This window comes from Natrix helvetica, assembly GCF_964273705.1.
Source record: "Natrix helvetica genome assembly, chromosome: 3".
Taxonomy (NCBI): domain Eukaryota; kingdom Metazoa; phylum Chordata; class Lepidosauria; order Squamata; family Natricidae; genus Natrix; species Natrix helvetica.
The window spans coordinates 64,367,621-64,390,582 of record NC_138549.1 but is presented as its reverse complement, the minus strand read 5'-3'; the positions used below and the strand labels follow the sequence as shown (position 1 = coordinate 64,390,582).

General features: G+C 41.1%; 1 protein-coding gene across 1 annotated transcript in view; it reads left to right on the top strand.

Annotated features, from left to right (window-relative positions):
• ASTN1 (astrotactin 1) overlaps window positions 1-22,962 on the top strand; it is a gene marked incomplete at its 5' end in the record, with an annotated part of 262,549 nt that overhangs the window by 114,290 nt on the left and 125,297 nt on the right. Inside the window, 3 exons of the mRNA XM_081946598.1 lie at window positions 12,592-12,985; window positions 14,395-14,541; window positions 19,710-19,817. Of these exons, the coding sequence (XP_081802724.1) occupies window positions 12,592-12,985; window positions 14,395-14,541; window positions 19,710-19,817 (649 nt within the window). The remainder of the gene's footprint in view (window positions 1-12,591; window positions 12,986-14,394; window positions 14,542-19,709; window positions 19,818-22,962) is intronic.

The window sequence follows — 22,962 nt, the reverse complement described above, 5'->3', positions numbered from 1 at the left end:
ACGAAGGAGTGAGTGATCTGACCATGACAGGGGAGTGATGGTTAAGTCCCCTCCTCCCAGATCACTCAGCCACTGGCCAGAGACAAAAACAAGGTCCAGAGTGTGTCCTCCCTCGTGTGTCAGGCCCTGAATCATTTGAGTCAGGTCCATGGCTGTCATGGAAGCCATGAACTCCCGAACCCCCTCTGATGCTTCTCCCATCGATGGCAGGTTAAAATCCCCCATCACTAAAAGGATGCTGCAACAGTCATAAGTGTGAAAATGGTCATAAGTCTGTTTTTTCAGTTCCGTTGTATATTTGAACAGTCACTAAATGAACTGTTGTAAGTCAAGTACTTCCTGTATTTGAGTAAGTTGGTTTCTTCTTAACATCTGCTTTCTATGGTTATAGACTAAACTTTGATATGCGCTTTCTGAAAAATTCCAACTAGCTCGATTTCTGCATCAGTTTCAAATAAAATTAACATACTATAAATTCTTTTTATACGTTGAGTTCCAAATTGAAGCTGCACAGTATCTGTATTTAGTACATATTGCAAAATGTAGTGTCAGGGTTCCAAATAGCATCCAAAATTAAATCAGAGTCCAAGGCAAAATATTGCTCAAAGTTCCAATGGATTAAGAGAGCCATGTTGGCACATCTGGGAAAACCTGAATCTGAAAGCTTCCTGGTTTTCCCCACCCAGTTGAAAGTTCAAGATCTTGCCCGCACACCCACAAGTCCATCACATGGTCCAATCTTCCACTGGCAGCTTCCACCCATCCAGTTCTGGTCAGGTGCAGAGGTGCAGAGACAAAGGATGAACTTGGATTCTAGAAAGGAATTTTATTTTGGCTACATAGCATTTAACTCTGTATCATCCCCCTCCCATTTTCCCACAATAGAAAAGGCCTAGTGGAATAATAGAAAGTGTGGCAGGCCAAAGATCCAAAAGGAATATGGCTGCAGGCCTGACATGTAGATGCAAACCCTAGATTCAAAACCCACTTCAGCTCAAGGCAGCAGGAAACAAAACAATCTGTAACATGATTTGCATCATGCAAATGTTTTCCAGATTTTTCATTGGCATCTTTCAATCAGGCAAGAACAGGAAATGGGTCCCTCATGTCATGTTCATTTAAATAGGTGTATGCAGCTGTATGCATGGTACTTGATAGCAACATAAGCAACATAAACAACAGCAAATACATCATGTCCATGAACAACACCATGCAGTCTTTATAGTAGAACATTTGGAATCCAAAATCTTGCTGTGAGAGCCTTTTAAAATTCTCAGAAGTGTTCCTTTCGTTGTCCTTGTTATTTTTACTGCTGCCTAGAAACTCTAGAATCAGATGTTAATCAATCAATTAGTCAATCAATCAATAGACATTAAATATTGTTTAATATTCAGGGCATTAATGACAAAGTAAAGAACACCAAGCCTAGCAGTCAATTGAAACAAAGAAGCTGCTTTATGTCTGTTTAAATACAGGCTGGCCCTAAAACATGGACAGAATGCACCAATAGTAGATAATACATCCTGACAAATCTTTAAAAGTTAGAGCAGCAACAGTGGTATGCAGGCAGCCATGGTTGAAAGAATCATTTGCTTCTTTGATTGCCCTTGGGATAACCAGTTAAGAGCACCATCAGATCACATAGACACTTTTGTGACATGTGGCTTTGCAGTTATTTTTTAGAACGTTCAGTGAATTACATCCTTTGCAGCTGCCACTGTTACAGGTTTTGTTAATAAAAATAGCCATTTAATGCAGACATCATTAAAGCTGCTCATCCACTACTGACCACAGGAAGTATATTCCAAGATCACACATGGTATTGCAGTGACGTCTTGCAAATTAAGCCCGGCAGGTTTCCTAAAGCAAATATGTGATATCAGAAGCAATTTTGAAATACATTGATAGAGTTCAATTTATTTTTTGAACTGACTAGTCAAAAAGAAAATCTGAAAGTAAGCAAGAATTTTTGATATTTTTTTTTTTTGTAATTTTGTGCTTCTTTCCCAGGGAAAAGATATTGATTGGTATTTTATGGATATCTTTGAAGAAGAAATAAATGGGCATGTGAGCCTCCTTTACTGTGCCTATTGCACACATGATTTGAGCACCATTTTGGATTCAGATATCACACACATAGCAGTGGTGATTGTCATTATTTGATACTTTGTATCTCATTTTAATCTGACCACATAGAAGTCCAAAAACGTGTTGTCCTTCTGACATAATATCATTCAGAATTAAATTGTGACTATACAGCAGGATGAATATAAATAGCCCTTACCTGTATATGCTGTAATTTTACCTTGGACAGCAGTATGCAACTTATTTAGAGTTGCAGTCCCCTCATAGTCTTGGCCTCAACATTTTGACTTGCCTAGTCATCTACTGTACTTTTCACAGTATTAAAAATGTTGTGTCTTACTATGTTGCATTATTTTATTTCTAAAAAACTGAACTCCTGTTTTTTATCCTTAGGGATTCACTTAAAGGTCTAAATGTCAGGATGAAGAAATATAACAAAAGAAAGACTATAGTAGAGAAACATAGAAGGAAGTAAAAAGAGAAATAAGGTGATTTGGATCAACTATGTCTTGGCTAAAACCAGTTAGGGTCTGAGGCTAAATAATAGACCTTTGGAACTGTGGTAATATAGTTAAAAAAAATAAGATTAGTTTGAATGATTAGTTTGAATGGGTAGTCTGCAATTGAACCAAGACAAATTAAAGTAGAGACAGAGGTCAAGTAAGAGAATAAAATTGGAACAAAAAATAGTAAGCAAAATGAAAGGTTTGCGATAAGGGAGGAGGAGGAAATCTTAACTAAATCTAGTTTATTTCACCAATTTGCTACACATTTCTGTTTCCTGTCCTTGCAAGACATTGTTATTTCCATACGCCCATGCACTGTTGTTCTTCCCTTTCCTTCAAACCCAGCCAGTCTTTCTGGATATATTTATTTTGCAATTAAATCCACACTCATTATCTTTACATGCTCAAGTTACTTCAATGTACTTTTCTTCATTACTCAGTTACAGTATGTTTATATTGAGCTGGGATGATTCATTCCCCATCCATTCTTGACCATCACTTCTATTTTTATCACACATACCTCAGAAGCCCTTTGCCACTTGATAAAATGTTGATGTTTAATTTGATATACGCACTTCTTATTTTTATGTAACATTTTTGTACACAGATATTTTATCTCCTACTCATTTTTCACAAAAGATTATAAACTGTCTGCCATTTTTCTGTCAGCATTTGACCATCCAGGTAGTCGCTGACTTACAAACATTCATTTCGTGAAAGTGCAAAGTTACAACACCACTGAAAAAAATTGACTTATGGCTGATTTTCACATTTATGACCACTGCACCATCGCCATGGCCATGTGATTTGGGTGCTTGGCAACTGGCATGCATTTATGATAGTTAACCCTATTTTAGGGTTCTGTGATTATCACTTCCCAGCCAGTTTCTCCTTCAGTCTTGATACATTAATTTTCACATTCATTACCCCTGTTGCTATATATCCGTGATGGCGAACCTATGGCACGCGTGCCACAAGTGGCACGCGGAGCCATTTGTCAGGGCACGCGAGGCGCGCTGGCCAACTGAGTTCACCTTTTTAAAAGCTATTTTTCACCTTCCCCAGTCTCCAGAGGCTTTATAGGAGCCTGGGGAGGGCAAAAAGAGCCTCCCCCGACCCCCCGGAGGCCCTCCGGAGGCTTCAGGGACTGTCCGGAGGCTTCCCTGAAGCCTTCGGAGCACTTAAAACCACCCTCCAAGCAACCCGGAAGTCACTTCCAGTTTGCTCGGAGGGTGGTTTTAAGTATTCCGAAGGCTTCAGGGAAGCCTCCGGACAGTCCCTGAAGCCTCCGGAGGGCCTCCGGGGGGTCGGGGGAGGCTCTTTTCGCCCTCCCCAGGCTCCTATAAAGCCTCTGGAGCCTGGGAAGGGCAAAAAAAATGTAAAAATGGGGGGGTTGCACATTGTGCGCGCATGCGCACTGTGGGGGTCGCGCGTTGCATTATGGATGCGGCACGCCCGCACTCGACCCCCCTGCGCTCCCCCCACTTGTGGCACGCGAGCCAAAAAAGGTTCGCCATCACTGCTATATATAGTCTACTTAAGTTTGCTGCAAATCATCAGCCAATAATATGGTATCAATTTCCAGCTTCCTACAAAAGCACATTCATATCCCCAGCCAACAAGCCACAACTATGATACATTGAATAACTAAGTAGGCATCAATTCTACTTAATAATCATCATATTCTTCATTAAATGGCAAACTTTTGGCTCCATATGGACACAAAATATTCCAAAATTCAGGCAATTCTTTTAACATAGTTTTTCAAAATCAATAAATGCATAATTATCTTTCTTGTTTATACATTTCTTAGGGATCTGCTGAACAGCAGACATTTACTGCCTGGCACAATACTTTACCACATTTCCATAGTTTTATTCATTGTAACTTTTTGTGCCCTTTCACTCAGAATTCTATTAAACACTTTCCGAGGGTACACTTAACAAACTAATGTCCCTGTAGTTTCTCCATTTGCCCTTGCTAACTTTCCTTTTGCAAGGGAAATGATAATGGCATTCTTCCAGTTTTTACACACACATAGAGACACTTTACAAATGCCTCACTTTCCATTAGAAAACCACATCCATATTCATATATTTGAACTTCCACTATCTATACCTGCAGTTTTGCCATTCTTCAACATTTTCATAACATTTATGATTTAATTTGCATCATTTTTTTTCTGGGACACAAATATTTATACAATTAATATAACTCTACTCTTCAATATGTCATTAGCATATTGATCTTATTCCAGGATTGCCTCACTTCAGTTTCATTTATAATAATTGATCAATTTTACTTACTTCAAATCATTTTCATGTCCATCAAAATTTTATCTACATTCTTTAATCTTAACTCTTTTCTACTTTCTTTGATTACATTGCTGCAGCTTTTTCTTACTATACTAATCACTGTTTTTCTCTCATAATTTTTTCCAGCAGTCATTCTAACTTGTATTAATTTAATTTTAATTTAATTTATTAAACTTCTAGACCGCCCCCTCTCCCCGAAGGGACTCGGGGCAGTGATGCTTTTTATTCATGCACTCTTTTGCTTCTTCATTCCACTGAGCGTCCTTTTTGTACTTAATGTGAATCTCCACACAAACTCAGAAATAAAATTATTTTCACTTCATTCCAGGCAGTTTTCATATTCTTTTTCCTCCTTATGGCTACTTGCACTACTCTGTTGGGTAATCATCTTTTAATGCCCCCACCCCCAATTCAGGAGTTACACTTCATTTTCCTGCAGCCATTCTTCTTTAATTCTGTTCTTCCATTGCCATTTCTTTTCCAAGGTCACATAATCAGAACCCCTCATCAGTCTTCTACCTTTCACTGATTCTCTCATTCTTTCCTCATCAAATCTGTAATGCTTTTAAACTGATGCTCTTTTATCATTTATATGTATGAATAGAATCATGCTTAAATGAACCATTTGGAGCAAAGAGCCTCTTCTAAGCAGATCCTTGAAAAGAAACTGTTTATTATTTATTATTTATTTATTTATTAGCGTTTATATACCGTCCCCTCTCCCGAAAGGGACTCGGGGCGGTGTACAGTCCGTATTAAAATACAACAGATTAAAACATAGAAATAACTACATAAATACATGTATGAGAGGAGGATAAAATATGCCAAACTGTACAGCTAAATAAATAAATCGATACAAAAGTTTAAAATATCAGATTAAATTTAAAACACTATCCCTCTAAAAACCAGTAAGAATGTGTATGCCAGGAGGTAGACGTTAAAAACTATGCCAAACCAGCCAGTCGGAACAGGTGTGTCTTCAGTTTCTGTCGGAAGGAGCGGAGGTCAGTAGTGGTTCTAATGTCGGGGGGAGGTCATTCCAGAGGGTTGGGCCCATCACAGAGAAGGCCCTACTCCTCGGTGTCGCCCGTTGGCATTGCCTCGTGGACGGCACCAGGAGAAGGCCCTCCCTGTGAGAGCGGATTGGCCGCAGGGATGTATGTGGGAGGATGCGATCCCGCAGGTAACTAGGCCCTATGCCATGGAGCGCTTTAAAGATGGTGATCAGAACCTTGAAACGCACCCGAAAGACCACAGGCAGCCAGTGCAGCTCGCGCAGGAGAGGTGTTACGTGGGAGTACCTAGTACTCCCCATGACTACCCGCGCGGCTGCGTTCTGGACTAGCTGCAGTCTTCGGGCGCGTCCCAAGGGAAGCCCCATGTAGAGAGCGTTACAGTAGTCCAGGCGAGACGTCACCAGTGCATGAGTGACTGTGCGTAGGGCATCACGGTCCAGAAGGGGGCGCAATTGGCGCACCAGGCAAACCTGGTGGAACGCCCCCCTTGCCACGGCTGCCACATGATCATCCATTGACAGCCGAGCGTCTAGGAGGACACCCAAATTGCGCGCCCGTTCCACAGGGGGCAATTGTTCGCCCCCTATGGCCAGTGATGGAATCAGCTGGCTGAACCGAGGTGCCGGTAGCCACAGCCACTCAGTCTTGGAGGGGTTGAGTTTGAGTCTGTTGTCCCCCATCCAGACCCCGACGGCTTCCAAACACCGGGACATCACTTCGACAGCCTCGTTGGGGTGGCTTGGGGTTGAGATGTACAACTGAGTATCATCAGCGTACAGATGGTACTCAACCCCAAAACCACGGATGATCTCACCCAGCGGCTTCACATATGCGTTGAACAAAAGGAGCGAGAGGACCGACCCCTGCAGCACCCCACAAGAGAGTGGCCTCGGGGTCGACCTCTGCCCCCCAGTCAACACATATTGCATCCGGCCGGAGAGGTAGGAGCCGAACCACCGTAAAATGGTGCCTCCGACTCCCATCCCCTCCAGCCGGCGCAGTAGGATACCATGGTCGATGGTATCAAAAACTGCTGAGAGGTCTAATAGGACCAGGATAGAGGAGCAACCTCTATCTCTGGCCCTCCAGAGATCATCCACCAACGCGACCAAGGCTGTCTCGGTGCTGTGCCTGGGTCGGAAGCCGGACTGGCGTGGGTCTAGATATACGGATTCGTCGAGGCGACGTGGAAATTGCTGCGCCACCACATTCTCAACAACCTTCGCTAAAAAGGGGCGGTTGGAGACTGGACGGTAATTAGCTCCATTGGGTCAAGTGAAGGTCTCTTGAGCAGGGGCCTCACCACCGCCTCTTTCAAGGCAGCCGGTAAGGAACCCTCGCTCAATGAGGCGTTCACCAGGCCCAGAAGCCAGCCTCGCGTCACCTCCCAGGATGCCAGTACCAACCAGGAGGGGCACGGGTCCATTGAACATGTGGTGGGTCGCAGCCGTCCACGCAACCTGTCTAAATCCTCGGGGGCAACAGAGTCAAACTCCTCCCAGAGTGGACTCACAAGACTCACTGATGGCGGCTCGTCCGGTCCACTGGGGGGGGCCCATCCGCTCCGGATCTGAGCGACTTTGTCCTGCAGATATTCCCCAAACTCCTCTGCTCTTCCCTGCAAGGGTGCCTCCCGCGTCTCCTGCGACAGGAGAGAGCGGGTCACCCTAAACAGGGCGGCAGGGCGGTTATCCGCAGACGCAATGAGAGCGGCACAATGTCTACGTTTGGCCGCTCTCAATGCCACAAGGTAGGTCCGTAAATAGGCTCTTACCTGTGTTCGGTCAGATTCGGAGCGTGAGGACCTCCACCTGCTCTCTAGACGTCTCCTATGGCGCTTCATCACCCTAAGCTCCTCGGTGTACCAGGGAGCCCGGGTGGATCGCTGCCGTAGGAGAGGTCGCAGAGGCGCAACCCGGTCCAAGGCCCCCGCCGTCGCCCTATTCCAGGCGTCGACTAGGTCCTCCGACCGAGCGCGGGTCAGGGCTACAGGTAAAGGCCCAAGCTCCGTCTGGAACCTATCCAGTTCCATCAAGTGCTTGGGGCGGTACCACCTTGAATAAACTGGCTCCGCCTCCTCTTGGTTGGGGGTAGCGCCAGGGAAGTCCAGCCAGAGACATGAGTGATCTGACCATGACAGGGGCGTAATCTCTAAATCCCCTATTCCCAGATCACTCGTCCACTGCTCAGATACAAAGATAAGGTCCAGTGTGTGGCCGCCTTCGTGTGTGGGGCCCTGAATTAGTTGGGTCAGGCCCATGGCTGTCATGGAAGCCATGAACTCCCGAGCCACCTCGGACGTTGCTCCCGTCGACGGCAGGTTGAAATCCCCCATAACCAGAAGTTTGGGTATCTCAACCGCCATCTCCGAGACCAGCTCGAGGAGCTCGGGCAGGGCCGCTGACGTATAGCGAGGAGCCAAGTATACAATCAGCAGACCCCACTGCCTCCCTGGGCCCCATTTCATACCCAGCGACTCACACCCGGGTATCTGAGGAACAGTGAACTCCCTCGGCTCTAGACAATCCCGTATAACTACCGCCACCCCACCACCCTTACCCAGGGCCCAAGGCTGATGGAATGCATGGAAACCCGGTGGGCACATTTCCACGAGGGGTAAACCACCCTCGTGACCCAACCAGGTCTCCGTTATCCCTGCAAGGTCCAGCTCCCCCTCCGAGATCAACTCATTAATGAGGGGGGCCTTGTTGGTCACGGACCTTGCATTGCAGAGCATCAGTATTAGTATCTAGTGACTGGATACCAACTAGTCGCTAATCTCATTCCTTCTTGGCTCTCTCAAAGCCCAGTTTTTCTATATTCTTTTGTCTCTTTCTCAGTTGTTTATATCTCTCACAATAATATTTCCCCCCTGCATCACCTAAAACATATTCCTGGCTGTTCTGTTATCACCATTCACTGAAATAGGACATGCAACTATCATCAACCTATGAATTCCTATAGATATTGATATAGATGTCATTTCAACAATATCAATTCCCTTTAGCCCTGTATGTCATATTTAAAGTGTAAGCTTCCACACCTTTGACAAAAGAGTGGATTTTTTAAATAGGAACTTGCAAATTATATATACGTTTCATTAGAATTCTTAGGTTTGGGGTCAGTGGCTCCATAGCAGAGATAACCATGCTTCGGCCATTATTTTACCTCTTTCTTCCAAATTCATTAAGTTTTAATGATCCATTAAAATAAGATTGTTACATTAAATAAATAGCAAGAAGTTATTTTCTGAAATGAAGACTTCAGAGTCTGATCTTAGCTATTCCACTTGTGCTAATGGAAGCAGCTTATATTTTCTCTCCTTAGCTATTTCCTTATAAAAAGTATGTTTACACACACACACACACACACAAACTCACCATGAAATCTCCATTGACAGCAACAAACATTTCCCCCCTTTTTCTGCAATCTCTAGAATTCAAAGGGTAGGTGGGTTTCAAAGCAAATGATTATGGGGGAACTTTCAAACTTTATTTAGATTCAATTCCTTTATCTGTTCATATTAGAGACTGCAAAAATAAGTCCTGAATAATCTCCAGAAAATAGGCATTTAATATATTATATAGGTCAGCCTTCAAATGGAGGTGAGAGATTATTGAAGGCTGAACATAACTTTGAGAACTCGGACTTCTAAAAGGGATGAGTGGTCATCTGCTAAATCTAACTTTTTCTTCCTCCAGGAGCCTCTAATATAATAATTAGCTTAATTGATTTCTTAATTACTTAATCTTTGTCATGGCCACTGCCACCTGCCACTGTAGCATTATTTTCCCAAGATTCATTTGGCTGCCTCTGCAGCCTTATTTAAGCGAGCCCTTGCTCTGTGCCTAGGCCTTGCGTCAGAGTAGAAATTGGAGCTCCTGTGTGATACTTTGATTGGTTATTTTCAGACTTTTTCTGTTTTTGTTTTTCTGTTGATCATATTCTGTAAGCTTTTCAGAGTTAGAACAGATTTGGGCAGTTTACAAGTCTCAATAAATAAACAAACTACTTTTGGAGATCCTTAAGTTGTCAATGAGAGGATGTTATGATATGCAATTTGAAAACTGCAATCTTCACTTTTCCTTCCATAGTAGTTTCTAGTCTTACATAAAGCAAGCACTGAGTTATTTGATATAGTGACAGGCTCTCCTACCATCCTCATGACTTTGATATAGCCCCCCAGCGTAGCATAATATTGTTGCTAGTGCATAAAATAATTCAACATTTTTAAAATACTGATTTTAAAACATGTCCTTAAAATTCTGATCTTATTTACTTTTCAACAGCAATGGACAGAACACTTGCATTCTTCTCTAGAAATTTTTAAATAGAATTAGGGTCCCATCCCCCCCCCAATGCTCTTTAAAAAAATTTTTCCATTTTATGTAAAATTCACCTTTCTGCTTTGGCAAATACTCAAGATGGGTTCTCACAGAGTTCAGAAAACTGAACTATGTAATGAATATAGCAACTGGTGAGTTTATTTATATACTGATCTCATTTTTCATGTGATGTACCTCACATAGTCCATGGTGACTGTTTGGTGAAATGTCCAAATAATTGTGGGAATATCTAGTGATAGCCATCGAAACACAATGAAATTGATAGTAATATTAATTTATTGTATTAACCTAATATTCATTTTTAAGGGAAATGCCTTATGTAAAACTGCTTCAAATTGTAGTTGAATTGATTTCAGCATCCCTAGAGTGTATGAAAGCACAGAAGGTTTTATTACAGAATATTCTAATATTTTTCTTGGAAACTCCAGAAAATTCAAGGGGCAAATGTCATTCAAAATTCTATTCTGTTTTATATGTTTGGTCTTTTCTATTAAATGCATAGATATTTGCATTATTTTAGTAAATATGAGAGGCTTTGGGCTTACATTTGCATCTAATAGAATTACAAGAACTAACCCAAGAGTCGTATCTGATAAAGACACTCAGGGCTTTCTTAAATGTTTGCTTCTCAATTTCATTTGCAAGTATTTTTCCCTTAAGGAAAGATAGACACATTTTCATTAGGCCAAAAACAAAGGGGGATTGAAGTGTAGTAGCTATTATCACGTTATTTGCCTGCCATTGCTTCTGTTGTCTATTTAGTAATTCTCATTTATTTGTTTTTCCTAGTAGAGCAGATGATGGTTATTTTATTTTATTACAACAATCCATTACATATAAGGGGAGATAGAAAGATAGACCATGACCAAGAAATAGACATGATACCGTTAATTGATTGGTTTTGGTTATATATATATTTTCCCTATGCTTTTAAAATTTAAAGGCTCAAGAGGCTGGAGACCAAAACTGCACTTTACGTTCTTAGTAAAGATGTTCTTAGCAACTATGTCATTTTTTTCCCTATTTTAAATTATAAAATAAGTTCAAAGAACCCAGACCAGATTGAGAGCTGAAATGTTAATTGTTTATCCTTTGCTAGTTTCCAATCCAGACTGAATTTGCATTATCAAAAAGTGATTAATTTATTTCAGTAAAAATAAATAAATAAATAATATTAATTGTGCTTCCCTTCTCTCCTCCCCTCCCCTAATTTTTTTACTGGAATCACAGTAAAAGCTATAGTTCTATAGTTTAATATTCTTGTTAAAATCCCAACCTGGTTTGGATTCCTTATGCTGATTTTAGACTTATTTTTTTTTTTAAAGGTGCTAGGTAGGCCTTTAAAGTAATATGCATTTTGGCCCTGAAGCTTTGACTTTGTTTCACACCTGAAGTATAAGACTGAAATTCTGGTTGGTTTTCAACCTCACTTTGATTATTTCCATTTCATGAAAAGTTAAATGAGAAGAGAAGATATTGAAGAAGCAGACATACAGGCTGGAGAGAAAAGAATTAAATAGAAGCAATCTTTCCTTCTCTATTTTCATGTCATTCTTCATCTGTAAAGGGAATAATATAGTTTGGAAGAAATCTGTGAACTCCTATAGTCCAACTGTCTGGTCAATGCAGGCTCTACTGTAAATGGAAACCACAGCTTAATCTCCTGTGAAACTACATTGCACGTCTCCATTAGCTAGAGTGACATAACCAATGTTCATTCACCCGCAACTTCATAGTCATTCCTTGACACAATTACAGAATTGGTTAGATATACAAGAAAAATTTTAAAGCACTAAAGAAGTATTTGACTCTTTAAAATTGCAATAATTTTGTTTATTATTTTTATCCATAAATACAATGTGTAAGAACTTGGCGTCATAAATAACAAAGCTTTTGTAAAGGCTGTTTCAAACTACAGACTAAGTGTAAATTCTAATTTTGTTTAATTTGTATTGCTGATGTCAAAGACAGAATTACTATTCTGAAAATTAATTTGTGAAATCATTGTTTCATGCAGCATGGAAGACGCTGAATTAAATTCAACTGAAAGCCTTTCAGTAACAGGCCTGTTAGAAATCAGTGAGAAATGCACAACTGCTCAGCTCTCATTCATTTCAGCAATGCCCTCCAGATTAGCATGAACACTGATTGTGATTCTTTCCATAATTAATTCTATTATTTTCCCACAAACCTTGAGGAATGGAACCTTGTTTTCTAAAATGGGGAATTCCAAGTCTAACATCAAGTCATATAGGGTAAATATGCAAGTGCTAACCGAGGCTGCCTGATCTTGAGGTTGTTTCTTTCACTTTGGTTCTCACAGGGAGGGATGATTGCCTTGCTGCTTTCCATCTTGTGTCTGGTTATGATTCTCTACACACGCCGGCGTTGGTGCAAGCGCCGTCGAGTGCCACAGCCCCAGAAGAGTGCCAGTGCTGAGGCAGCCAATGAAATTCACTACATCCCCTCAGTGCTGATTGGTGGCCATGGTCGTGAGAGTCTGCGGAATGCCCGGGTGCAAGGGCACAACTCCAGTGGAACTCTGAGCATCAGAGAGACTCCAATCCTAGATGGTTATGAATATGACATTACTGACCTGCGCCACCACTTACAGCGAGAATGCATGAACGGGGGTGAGGACTTTGCCAGCCAGATGACCAGAACACTGGATTCGCTACAAGGCTGTAATGAAAAATCAAGCATGGATCTAACCCCAGGTGGGATTTAGTCATAATCAGCATATTTTTTTAACCTCTACCTATATGCAATTAGTTAGGTTATTTGGCATGTTTTTAGATCATTATGTTTTGGTACCTTCGATACACAGCTTATTTGACCTAATTTCTCAATATGAAATGCTGGTATTTTGTTTTCAGACATATAATCCATCACTTTCCCATTGTCTCTAGCAAGACTAATTTCTGGCTACACAATTTTGGATTGCCATGTTATTTGGCTGCATGCCAGTGGTAGGTGACTTAGAATAACATTAACTGTAATAAAGCAGTAAAGAGGTGTTTGCTTCAAGGACAACGTGGAAATAGTAGGCTAGTTAATGAATTTTGACTGTTACCAAAGAACATGAAAGTGCTTAAAGCTTACATTAGGGAATGTTTAGTGATGTTTTCAGTGTGATAAACGGACATTTGGGTCAGTCTTTCTGTAGCCAGGCCAGGTTACTTGCTTTTATCAGCTTTTGTGTTTCAAGCAATATAAAAAAATCAAAGACCTGAGCACAGACAATTTCTGATGATATAACGGTTGATTGATGGAAAGACACATTTCTGCATTAGCTTCTGTCTCAATACAATCATATTCAAGCTATTTGCTGTTGTGCAGTTGTTTCTTTTTTTCTGTGTTAAAACTGACATGGGAGCACTTGAGGTAAGTGGAGATCTCATGTGCCTGTTTTTGGCAGGGAGAGGAAAACTCTCACTGGCTTCAGCAGGTGTTTGTATGCCTGTATGTGCTTCAGTGGATACAGAAGTATGAAATAATACTTGCTTTGAGACTACCAGATTTCTGTTCCCATTTCATCTGAAGCAACTTCTAGAGATCCAGACCAAAGTGCTGCATAGCACTTATGCTTTGAACCTACAGGTGAAGCAGAAGGTTCATTCCCTCTTCCCTCCTCTGTAAATGTTACGGTTTTGATTTGCTTTCTCTCTGCCCCCCCCTCTCATTCCCAGTTTTTTTTAAAGCCCTAATCATACAAGACCAAAAAGGTGACCATCAATGTCACTGCTTTTGATCTGTGAACAGTGAAAAATTTCAGCAGGAATATCCATAACAATTTGATTCAGTTTTTGCAAAGCTGTTCCCACAGGAACTTTTGTCTGGCTTAATTCTTACTTTAAGACAATCCTTTTGAATGCATTTATTGTTGGGATGTGGAGATATTGGGACAAAACTGCAAGCCTGCTCAAAACATACAGATGGTTGGTTACAGTAGAAGGATTTAACTTCTATTGCCAGATGGTCTACATCTAAAGATGTTCAAAATATAAATTCTTGGATAGCTGGATATGAATATTTTTTTTCTTAATATTATTTTTCTTATTCTTTTTTTCCTTCTCCCCTTTTGCCTCTTTTTCTCAAAGTTTCTACCTTCATTTTTTCTTCTTAGGCAGTGACAATGCCAAGCTCTCCTTGATGAACAAGTACAAGGATAATATCATTGCTACCAGTCCTGTGGACTCCAACCATCAACAGGCAACTCTGTTATCTCATACATCTAGCAGTCAACGCAAACGGATCAATAACAAATCACGAGGTACCATTTAGAGCTTTTTCTTGACAAGGGATGGGATGGGGCTGGGTGCAGTCTGTAAGTTGATTAAATAGGTGGGCAACCTTGAAATAGATCTAAAGGTATACTTAGTCCATCTGTTTCCATCAATAGCTAGGAAACATGCAAGGTTTGTGTTTCCACATCACATTAAGCCATGGAATGAAGAGATGCACCTTAGATTAGGCTGAGAGCCACAGTAGAATTTAAATGGTGTGCCTGGGGTTTTACTCAGAACCAGAGGGGGGTGGGCAGGACTACAGATCAAAATACCATATTTTTTGAGTATAAGACTCTCCAAAGTATAAGACGCACCAGATGCTGTTAAAATTGATGTGGCTTCCTGGAAGTATATATTATTTCCTACTATTTAAAAGAAGATACAATAGCACTGGGCCTCTTCAGAGCAAGCATTTATTTTAAAAAGCTTCTTCAGTTTGTTAAGTTGTCTGAAACAATAATAAAACAGTATTTAAAAAATAAGTAATAATTTGAACATTCTATAAGCATCTAATAATTTGAACATTAGGCATTTATAGTTATTGACTTACCTCCTTGCAGCAAACAGCAAACAGCCTGTTTCAGTTTAGCCTGATTAGAAGAAAAAAATCTGCCTCTGCCTCCCAGCAATTTGCTTCCTTGCAGCAAACAACAAGTTTCACTTTCAATTTCAGTTTAAACACTCCCGATGATCAGCTGTTTCAGGCTGCAGGGATTGCCATAGCCCAGTGGTGGGCAACTTTTTTTTTCAACTGAGCCAAATCTCGCCAAAACCACGATTGAAATTTATTTTGAGAGCCACACTTTTAAAACCGAAAATACATAGGATGGTACACTGTTTTTAGTTTCAATAAACTCTGGCATTTGAAGCACGCAAGTCTTAAAGCTGTCAAGTTACAAGATCCTTGCATCCCTAACCCTTTAGGAAAAAAACCCCAAGGGGTCTTCAAACCTGACAGCTTGAAGACTTGTGGACTTCAACTCCCAGAATTCTGAGAGTTGAAGTCCACCAAGGGCATCAATCATATTAGCCCAGGCAGGGATCTGCAAAATTGGCTCTTAAGACTGGTGGACTTCAACTCCCAGAATTCTGAGAATTGAAGTCCACCAGTCTTAAAACAGCCACCTTTGCAGACCTCTGTGTTAGCCCAAAGCCTGGCGCTGGGCGGGCCTTGCTCCCCCATTGGTGGAGCCCCAGGAAGCGAGGAGGGAGAAAAAGAGATGGAGGCAAGGAGCTTCTCCCCCCCCCCCCGCAAAAATCTTATCAGGGAGCCGGCAGGCAGTAGCAAATTAGCTGATCACGCGGCATGATCGGCTAATTTGCTACTGCCAGCCCGGCTCCCCGGTTAGATTTTTGCTGGGAGGAGGCGGGGGGGGGGAAGCTCCTTAGCCTCCGTTTCTTTTTCTGCCTCCTCGCTTCTCGTCCCCGCCCGACTTCAGGATCCTCCCTAATCATTGTGGATCGAAAAGAAAAAAGGGAAAGAGGCGCTTGTTTTGAAGTGCCCGAGAGGAGGGAGGGGAGCGCCCGGCACACAGAAGAGCCACATTAAAGTGTGTAAAGAGCCGCATGTGGCTCGCGAGCTGCGACTTGCCGACCACTGCCATAGCCTATTGCCTCCTCCACAAGCCCCATTTTCTCCATTTTCTCCATTTTCTGCAAGGAGGTAAATTGCTGGGAGGCAGAGGCCGAAGGATGGGAGCCAGTGGGTGGGTGGGGCTACATTCAGTGTATAGAAGCCAAATTTTCACCCTCTTTTAGGGGTGTGTGTGCATCTTATACTCTTAAAATAAGGGTAATAACAATAATGAGATTGTATAATTAATTACTCAACACAATTTTCTTCCACCTATGTGAACTTTTAGCTATTTTGCACATACTACCCATGCAATTATTTTGTTTTTAGAGGCATTCAGGATTGTACTGTTAAAATACATAGCAGGGTTGGTCAGTTTGCTGACCAACAGTTTCATCAGAGTCAGTTTAGTTTATTAGTTAAGGCAATTGACTAAAAAGTAAGAGACTGTGAGTTCAAGTCCCATCTTAGTTATGAAAGCCAGCTGCGTGACCTTGTGCCATACTCTCATCCCAATTACAGAGTTGTTGTAGGGAAAATAGGAATAAGAAGAAAATTAGGTATGTTCACTACCTTGATTTGCTTATGAAAATAATAAAGGAGGGAAAGAAAGAAAGAAATCATTATAGGAAGTGTTCCATTCTTGTAAGAGCCTCCTTTTACTACCACTTTTCCTATCACTGCAGTTGATTTACCTCTGCAAAGTGGAAGGGGAAACAGTCTGAGTAGTTGAAACAGCAACAGCTTACATAAAACAATCACTGTGCTGTTTTTCCTCCTAAAAATGACTGTAGAGATGAGATGAGAATAGGAGAGAAAGGAAGGTTATCTGAGAGCAGCAGGAAGTGAGTGGATGGAGCAATAGATTGAAAAAGCTGCCCATCCTACCACAATTTGCAAACACCTCCTGTGTATTGTCAAGATGTGGTACTGACTAAGGAATTTACGGGGCTTCATGAAAGCCTTGAGACATTCATGTGGTCTGTAGTTTGTCTACTTGTATTTTAACATGATATGTCATCCCAGACTTTGGTTAAATAATAGTTGAATTCTAGTTAAATAATTAGATACTCTAACTATGGCCTGTTCTTGGCTTACTTTTTAAAATCCCTGGTATGTGAGCTTATTGAATGGAAAAGGATGAGCAGAAAAGATTGCAAAATCTTCAGCTTGTCATTTCCCAGGCCCCTGTGACTGTTCTTAAGATGCTTTTTCACTTGCTGGAAAACAAGGATTTTTGTAAAGTGGCCCGTAACTTTTTCTTTCTTATTATTTCAGCTCAAACTCAACCCTTCTTCAGTTGTCATTTTAACACCTATATTTTCCATTTTTTGCTCATTTCTGCCCTCGCCAGCCCCCAGGAGCTCTCTGAAAGCCTCTATAAGGGTATGCATGGCCATTTTGGTAAAGCGGGCGGGACTTCGGGAGGCAAAAAATCCTGTATTCGGTGTATAAGACGCACCCAGATTTTCAGCCTCCTTTTTGAGGGAAAAAGGTGCGTCTTATACTCCGAAAAATACGGTACTCTGGCAACATGCAGATTGATAATCAAAAGGCCAACAAGAAGCATATGCAGTATAAAATCCAGTCAAATTTCAGTGGAAGTCTGTGCCTCTCTGTTCTTCTTTGTTGTCCAGCCTTTTCCCCTGTGAGACATTGCATAGTAGGTCCTAATGACAGAATAGGTAGACCCATTCAGTCTCATCTGGAAGCCGACCGAGGGTTTTTACTGCTGTAGGTCCTAATGACAGAATAGGAATTTTATTGACAAGATGCTTGGTGCTGAGCATCTTTCCTGCTCAACTGGCAGAGTTGATGTCTTGAGTTTCTCTGAGAACTTCATCACAAACATCCTGGGAACCTTAGGCATTAATGTCAAGTCTACTATTGACTCAGTGTATATTGCAGTCATATTTTTATGCTGGTTTTTAGAACACGGCTGATTCCTAGTGGTTGCTGAGTTAAGTGCCTTTTGTCATGAGTTGGTCATTTTAGGTGAGAATTGAGCTGGACAAACTGGATATTGAGATATAAAGAAGCTAAGAGGTTCCTGAACATAATGGGGCATTTTCTTAGAGCATTAGATGGCAATTCTGCCACAGTTCCAATCTCACTCACTAATAATAATAATAATTTATTAAATTTCTAGACCGCCCCCTCTCCCTGGAGGGACTCGGGGCGGTGTAACTGTACGATAGTGAGCTGAAAAGGCCCTCTATTACTCTTGAGCACTTTTTCTATGTATGGGTTGCCCAAAAGCCACTTAATTTAACTGAAGAACTCCAGGCACTGAAGCAAATTGGTTGATGGATGGTTTAAGTTCAATAACAGTCACTATTCACAACTTAATAGAATATAAATGCAGTAAATAATCACTTCAAATAGATCAACAAATGGACAGCTCAGGGCATATAACTGTACCTTTTGCATGGAAATGGTTAGAGTGAAGAGGATTTGACTTTGCTTGATGCATCTTCCAAGAATTGCCTAGCGAAGCTTCTTGGGTGCTAACAGAACAGGTGTGTGGCTTGGATCATCTCCTTGATGCAGGTCAGTCACTAGAGGGACAGTTGGACTCACCAATATTCTAGCTGCAACCCTACCTTGATTGAGATGCCCCAGCCTCAGTGAGCTGCATCATAATAACTTCTTATCTGGATTATGTCATGTAAGAGTTGCCCCTAAAGATACTCCAATAACAAAATGTAGCTGCCGAATTTTAAATTAGCTGGCTAAGTGGGATCATATAATGCCAGTTCTGCTGCATCCGAACAAGCAGCAAATTATTAATAAATAGGGCATGGTCGAGCCACAATTAAAATTAACAAGTAAAACTAAACCTAATAACAAAAAATGATAAAAAATAACACTTCTGTCTATGTCCCAATCATCTAACTTGCCTAGGAAGATTTATAACAAATCATCTATCATCTGTCTATACCAACTGCCATTCTCAGTATCTATTCACAGCCGCTTCTACCAGTCAGTCTGCTTTATTAAATGAGTATGTTTTCAAAACTTTTCTTAAATGTATCCAAAGATGTGTGAGCCAGAGTAGAGAGAGAAGAGAATCCCATAATTGTTTGTATGTCCATTATATTTTAAAATATTGTCCCAAGAATCAATCCGCTGTAGAAAGTACTTGTGGTTCTGTTTGTGGGCTTGGCTCATAAAATGGTGATGAGACATTCAACCATTTCAATGGCAAAACCCCGGTGTTGGAATTCTGTATTGTGAGATGACTATTGTCTTCTTTGGAAAAAATACACGCTGGTACATCCTAAGCATTTCTAGAGAGGCAACTGGTCTATAAACACCAGACTGATTTGGCTATAATCTGCTTTCCTTTTTTTTATCAAAACAATGTTTCTTTTAATCTCTGTACTTATTCCTGGCTTTAACTGTGCTGACTGGATTTGAGATTTCTTTTCCTCTTTTCTTTTAGACCATATATATTCTCTGGTAGGAAGGAAATTAAATAAATGAGATTACCTGCGCTGTAAAGAGGTGAGAATGCGAGGTGGGATACGAGAATAGCTAATATATGTTGTTGTTTTTTGTCTTTGTTTTTCAACGTAGCTGGTTCTGCGTTTCTGAACCCTGAAGGAGATTCTGGGACAGAAGCAGACAATGACCCCCAGCTGGCCTTTTACACCGACCCATCACGGAGCAGGCGGCGCAGTAGAGGTAAGCAGCACCCTGAGCAGGGAGTAGCAAGTAGATTAACAAGAATGTGGAATGGCTAATGGGATTATGGTGCTAGAGGTCCTTCAAGACTAAGCATGTCTCTCAGCATATTTTAATCACATGTCTTGTGTGCATGCTTAAATAACAGTAAGTCCTTCCCTCCTGTATTTTCTCATTATGGGACAAGCAACACTATTCATTATCCACTGATGTTAATATTAGTTAACAATTTTAAAAAAAAATCTTGGCATTTGTTCACTCCCAATGCTATGGAGAAGTGGATAATTCTGCAATGCCTTTCTTCAGTGCATGAGTTGATAAGCAAAGGTTTCCTCAGACAGGGAAAAAAGCACCACTCAAGGGTAAAATGGATATAAGCTTAAAAACAAAAACAGAAACAGAAAATCCTGAATAATTTGGAAAGCCTAAATAATGTGAAGCCTTTCTTTTAAAAAGGACTCCCAGCAGAACTGACACAATCCGTCTATTTTCCAGACCAATAAACACATTTCTTTGATAGATTTCTCTCTGCATGAGCTGCTTGGATGAGATCTCTGAAAAACCAGCCCTGTTTGCATGTTATGCATCCCTAAGGCACTTAACCGCACTGTCAAGGAGTTGGTTGTCATGGAGAAACTAACCCATTAAAAGAATGGAGTGGGAAGGAGGGATTAAATATTTTTTAAAAGTATACATGTTTTATTTTGAACCAGGATCTTTTCTGGCCAGGCACTATACATGGAGGCTCTCCCATTTAGTAACTTGCAGACTGACCCCATGTAAAAAAAAACAGAAGCACCTAAAAGTATGCTAAGTATTTGGTGTCTCTCAAGCAGATGCATTTTCGTTGCTCTCTGTTGTAATAATTGGGCAGAAACAGAAATTGCTCTGTTATGTTTGGATGCCTCAAAAGCAGCTGGCCAAATAGTGACATAGATAATATCCTGTTCTGGGATTATCCAAGGAAATGTACCAAAGATTCTGGGTTGGTTCTACAGACTGATTGCGTTGAATGAAAGTTACCTGGATTCCCTTTGGGGAAAGGTGTAAGACACAGCTCTACGTTATTTGCAGATATTATGTGTCAAGCTCTGTATGGGTAGCAAGTTCAGAAAACTGAAACCAGTTTTCTAAAACGGTAGAGCAGGGGTGTCCAAACTTGGGAACTTTAAGACTTGTGGACTTCAACTCCCAGAATTCCCCAGCCAGCTATGCTGGCTGGGGAATTCTGGGAGTTGAAGTCCACAAGTCTTAAAGTTCTCAAGTTTGGACACCCCTGCGGTAGAGTAATTGTAGCAAAATCTTGAAAGCCCAGCAAAGTAGTTGTTCTGTACAATTGATTCAATTAAGGCAAATTTACTCTGAATTTCTTTCTTAAGTTTTTCCCTTTCCTGGATTCAAAAATCGCTTCTGCTATTCCTCTGTTTCCTTTCTTAACTATCTTTCTGCCTTTTCTGTATTTCCAAGGTCTGTTAAGGTATTTCCAAGGTCTGTTAAGAAGGACTAGGGGAGACATGATAGCATTATTCCAATATCTCAGAGGTTGCCACAAAGAAGAGGGAGTCAAACTATTCTCCAAAGCACCTGAGGGTAGAACAAGAAGCAATGGGTGGAAACTAATCAAGGAGAGAAGCAACTTAGAACTGAGGAGAAATTTCCTGACAGTGAGAACAATTAATCAGTGGAACAGCTTGCCTCCAGAAGTTGTGAATGCCCCAACACTGGAAGTCTTTAAGAAGATGTTGGATAGCCATCTGTCTGAAATGGTGCAGGGTTTCCTGCCTAGGCAGGGGGTTGGACTAGAAGACCTCCAAGGTCCCTTCCAACTCTACTATTGTATTGTATTGTAAGGCATTCCATTACCTATCTGGAGAAATATGTGTTGATTTTTTTTGGCAAATATGCTACAAATCAAATTCAAGATATCGGTGATCCCTAGCTGGTCAAGTCTTCAGTGCAAAAGCAACCAACTATTTTGAGGGGATTGGTTTTGTCTTTAATCTTCCGTCATGTTGTCCATTTAACATTTCATCTGTGATTGAGCAAAGGTAGAGACAGTAAGACATATTATTTTGTTTTGCTAACTATGTAGGAATCTAGACCTTAATTTAATTATAGTATTTTTATTCTAGTGATAAACCAGGCAGGTCAGATGAATGATATGTACCTTCTCTTCTATCAGACTACATTCTAGCAATTTCTGAGATAGTAGTTGAGAGTCATGTCATTCCTTTTATGACTTTTATGACTCTCAGTGAGTACTCAAAACAATTCAATCAACTCTCTGGTTACTTTGTGCTGAATTTAAGATAGTATCATCTCTTTTCTTTCTCTTTCATGTTTTGTTTTACCTCTTATGCTGGCCTAAGGCTGCAATAAAATAACTCAATAAAGAAAGATCCAAAATGCAGACGCAGTGCAGAATAAGAGACAGATAGGCAAGCATTGTTGACACTCAATGATATTACATTATGACCTATCTGGTGCTTGAGGGAGTCATACTAGCCTTGACCTATGAGGGATAGAAATCTTTTTAAGGCTCTCCTAGAACATATACAAGCAGTCCTCATTTAGCAACTACCTCATACAGTAATATTTTGCAGTAATGATGGTGATGAAAAAGTAACTTTGTGACCAGTCCTCACATTTACAACATTTGCAGATGCGCAAAGCAAAGGTGCGTTTCAAGGTGTTGACCATCATCTTTAAAGCGCTCCATGGCACAGGACCTAGTTATCTGCGGGATCGCATCCTACCCCACACATCCCTGCGACCAATTCGCTCCCACAGAGAGGGACTCCTCCGGGTGCCGTCCACTAGGCAATGCCAGCGGGCGGCGCCCAGGAGTAGGGCCTTCTCTGTGATGGGCCCGACCCTCTGGAATGACCTCCCCTCCGACATCAGAACAACCACCGATCTCCGCTCCTTCCGCAAGAAACTTAAGACCCACCTGTTCCAATTAGCTGGCCTGGCCTAACCGTAGTTTTAATCTTCAATCCTTCTGGCTGGTATTTTAAATTTTTGGGGCTAGACCTTTTAAGCTGTTTTTAACTTTTATTATTATTGTACAGGCTTTATATTTAATCTGTTTTTAAGGGGTATCTAATATTTTCTACTTTGTATATGGTTTTTTAGTTGTTGTCTG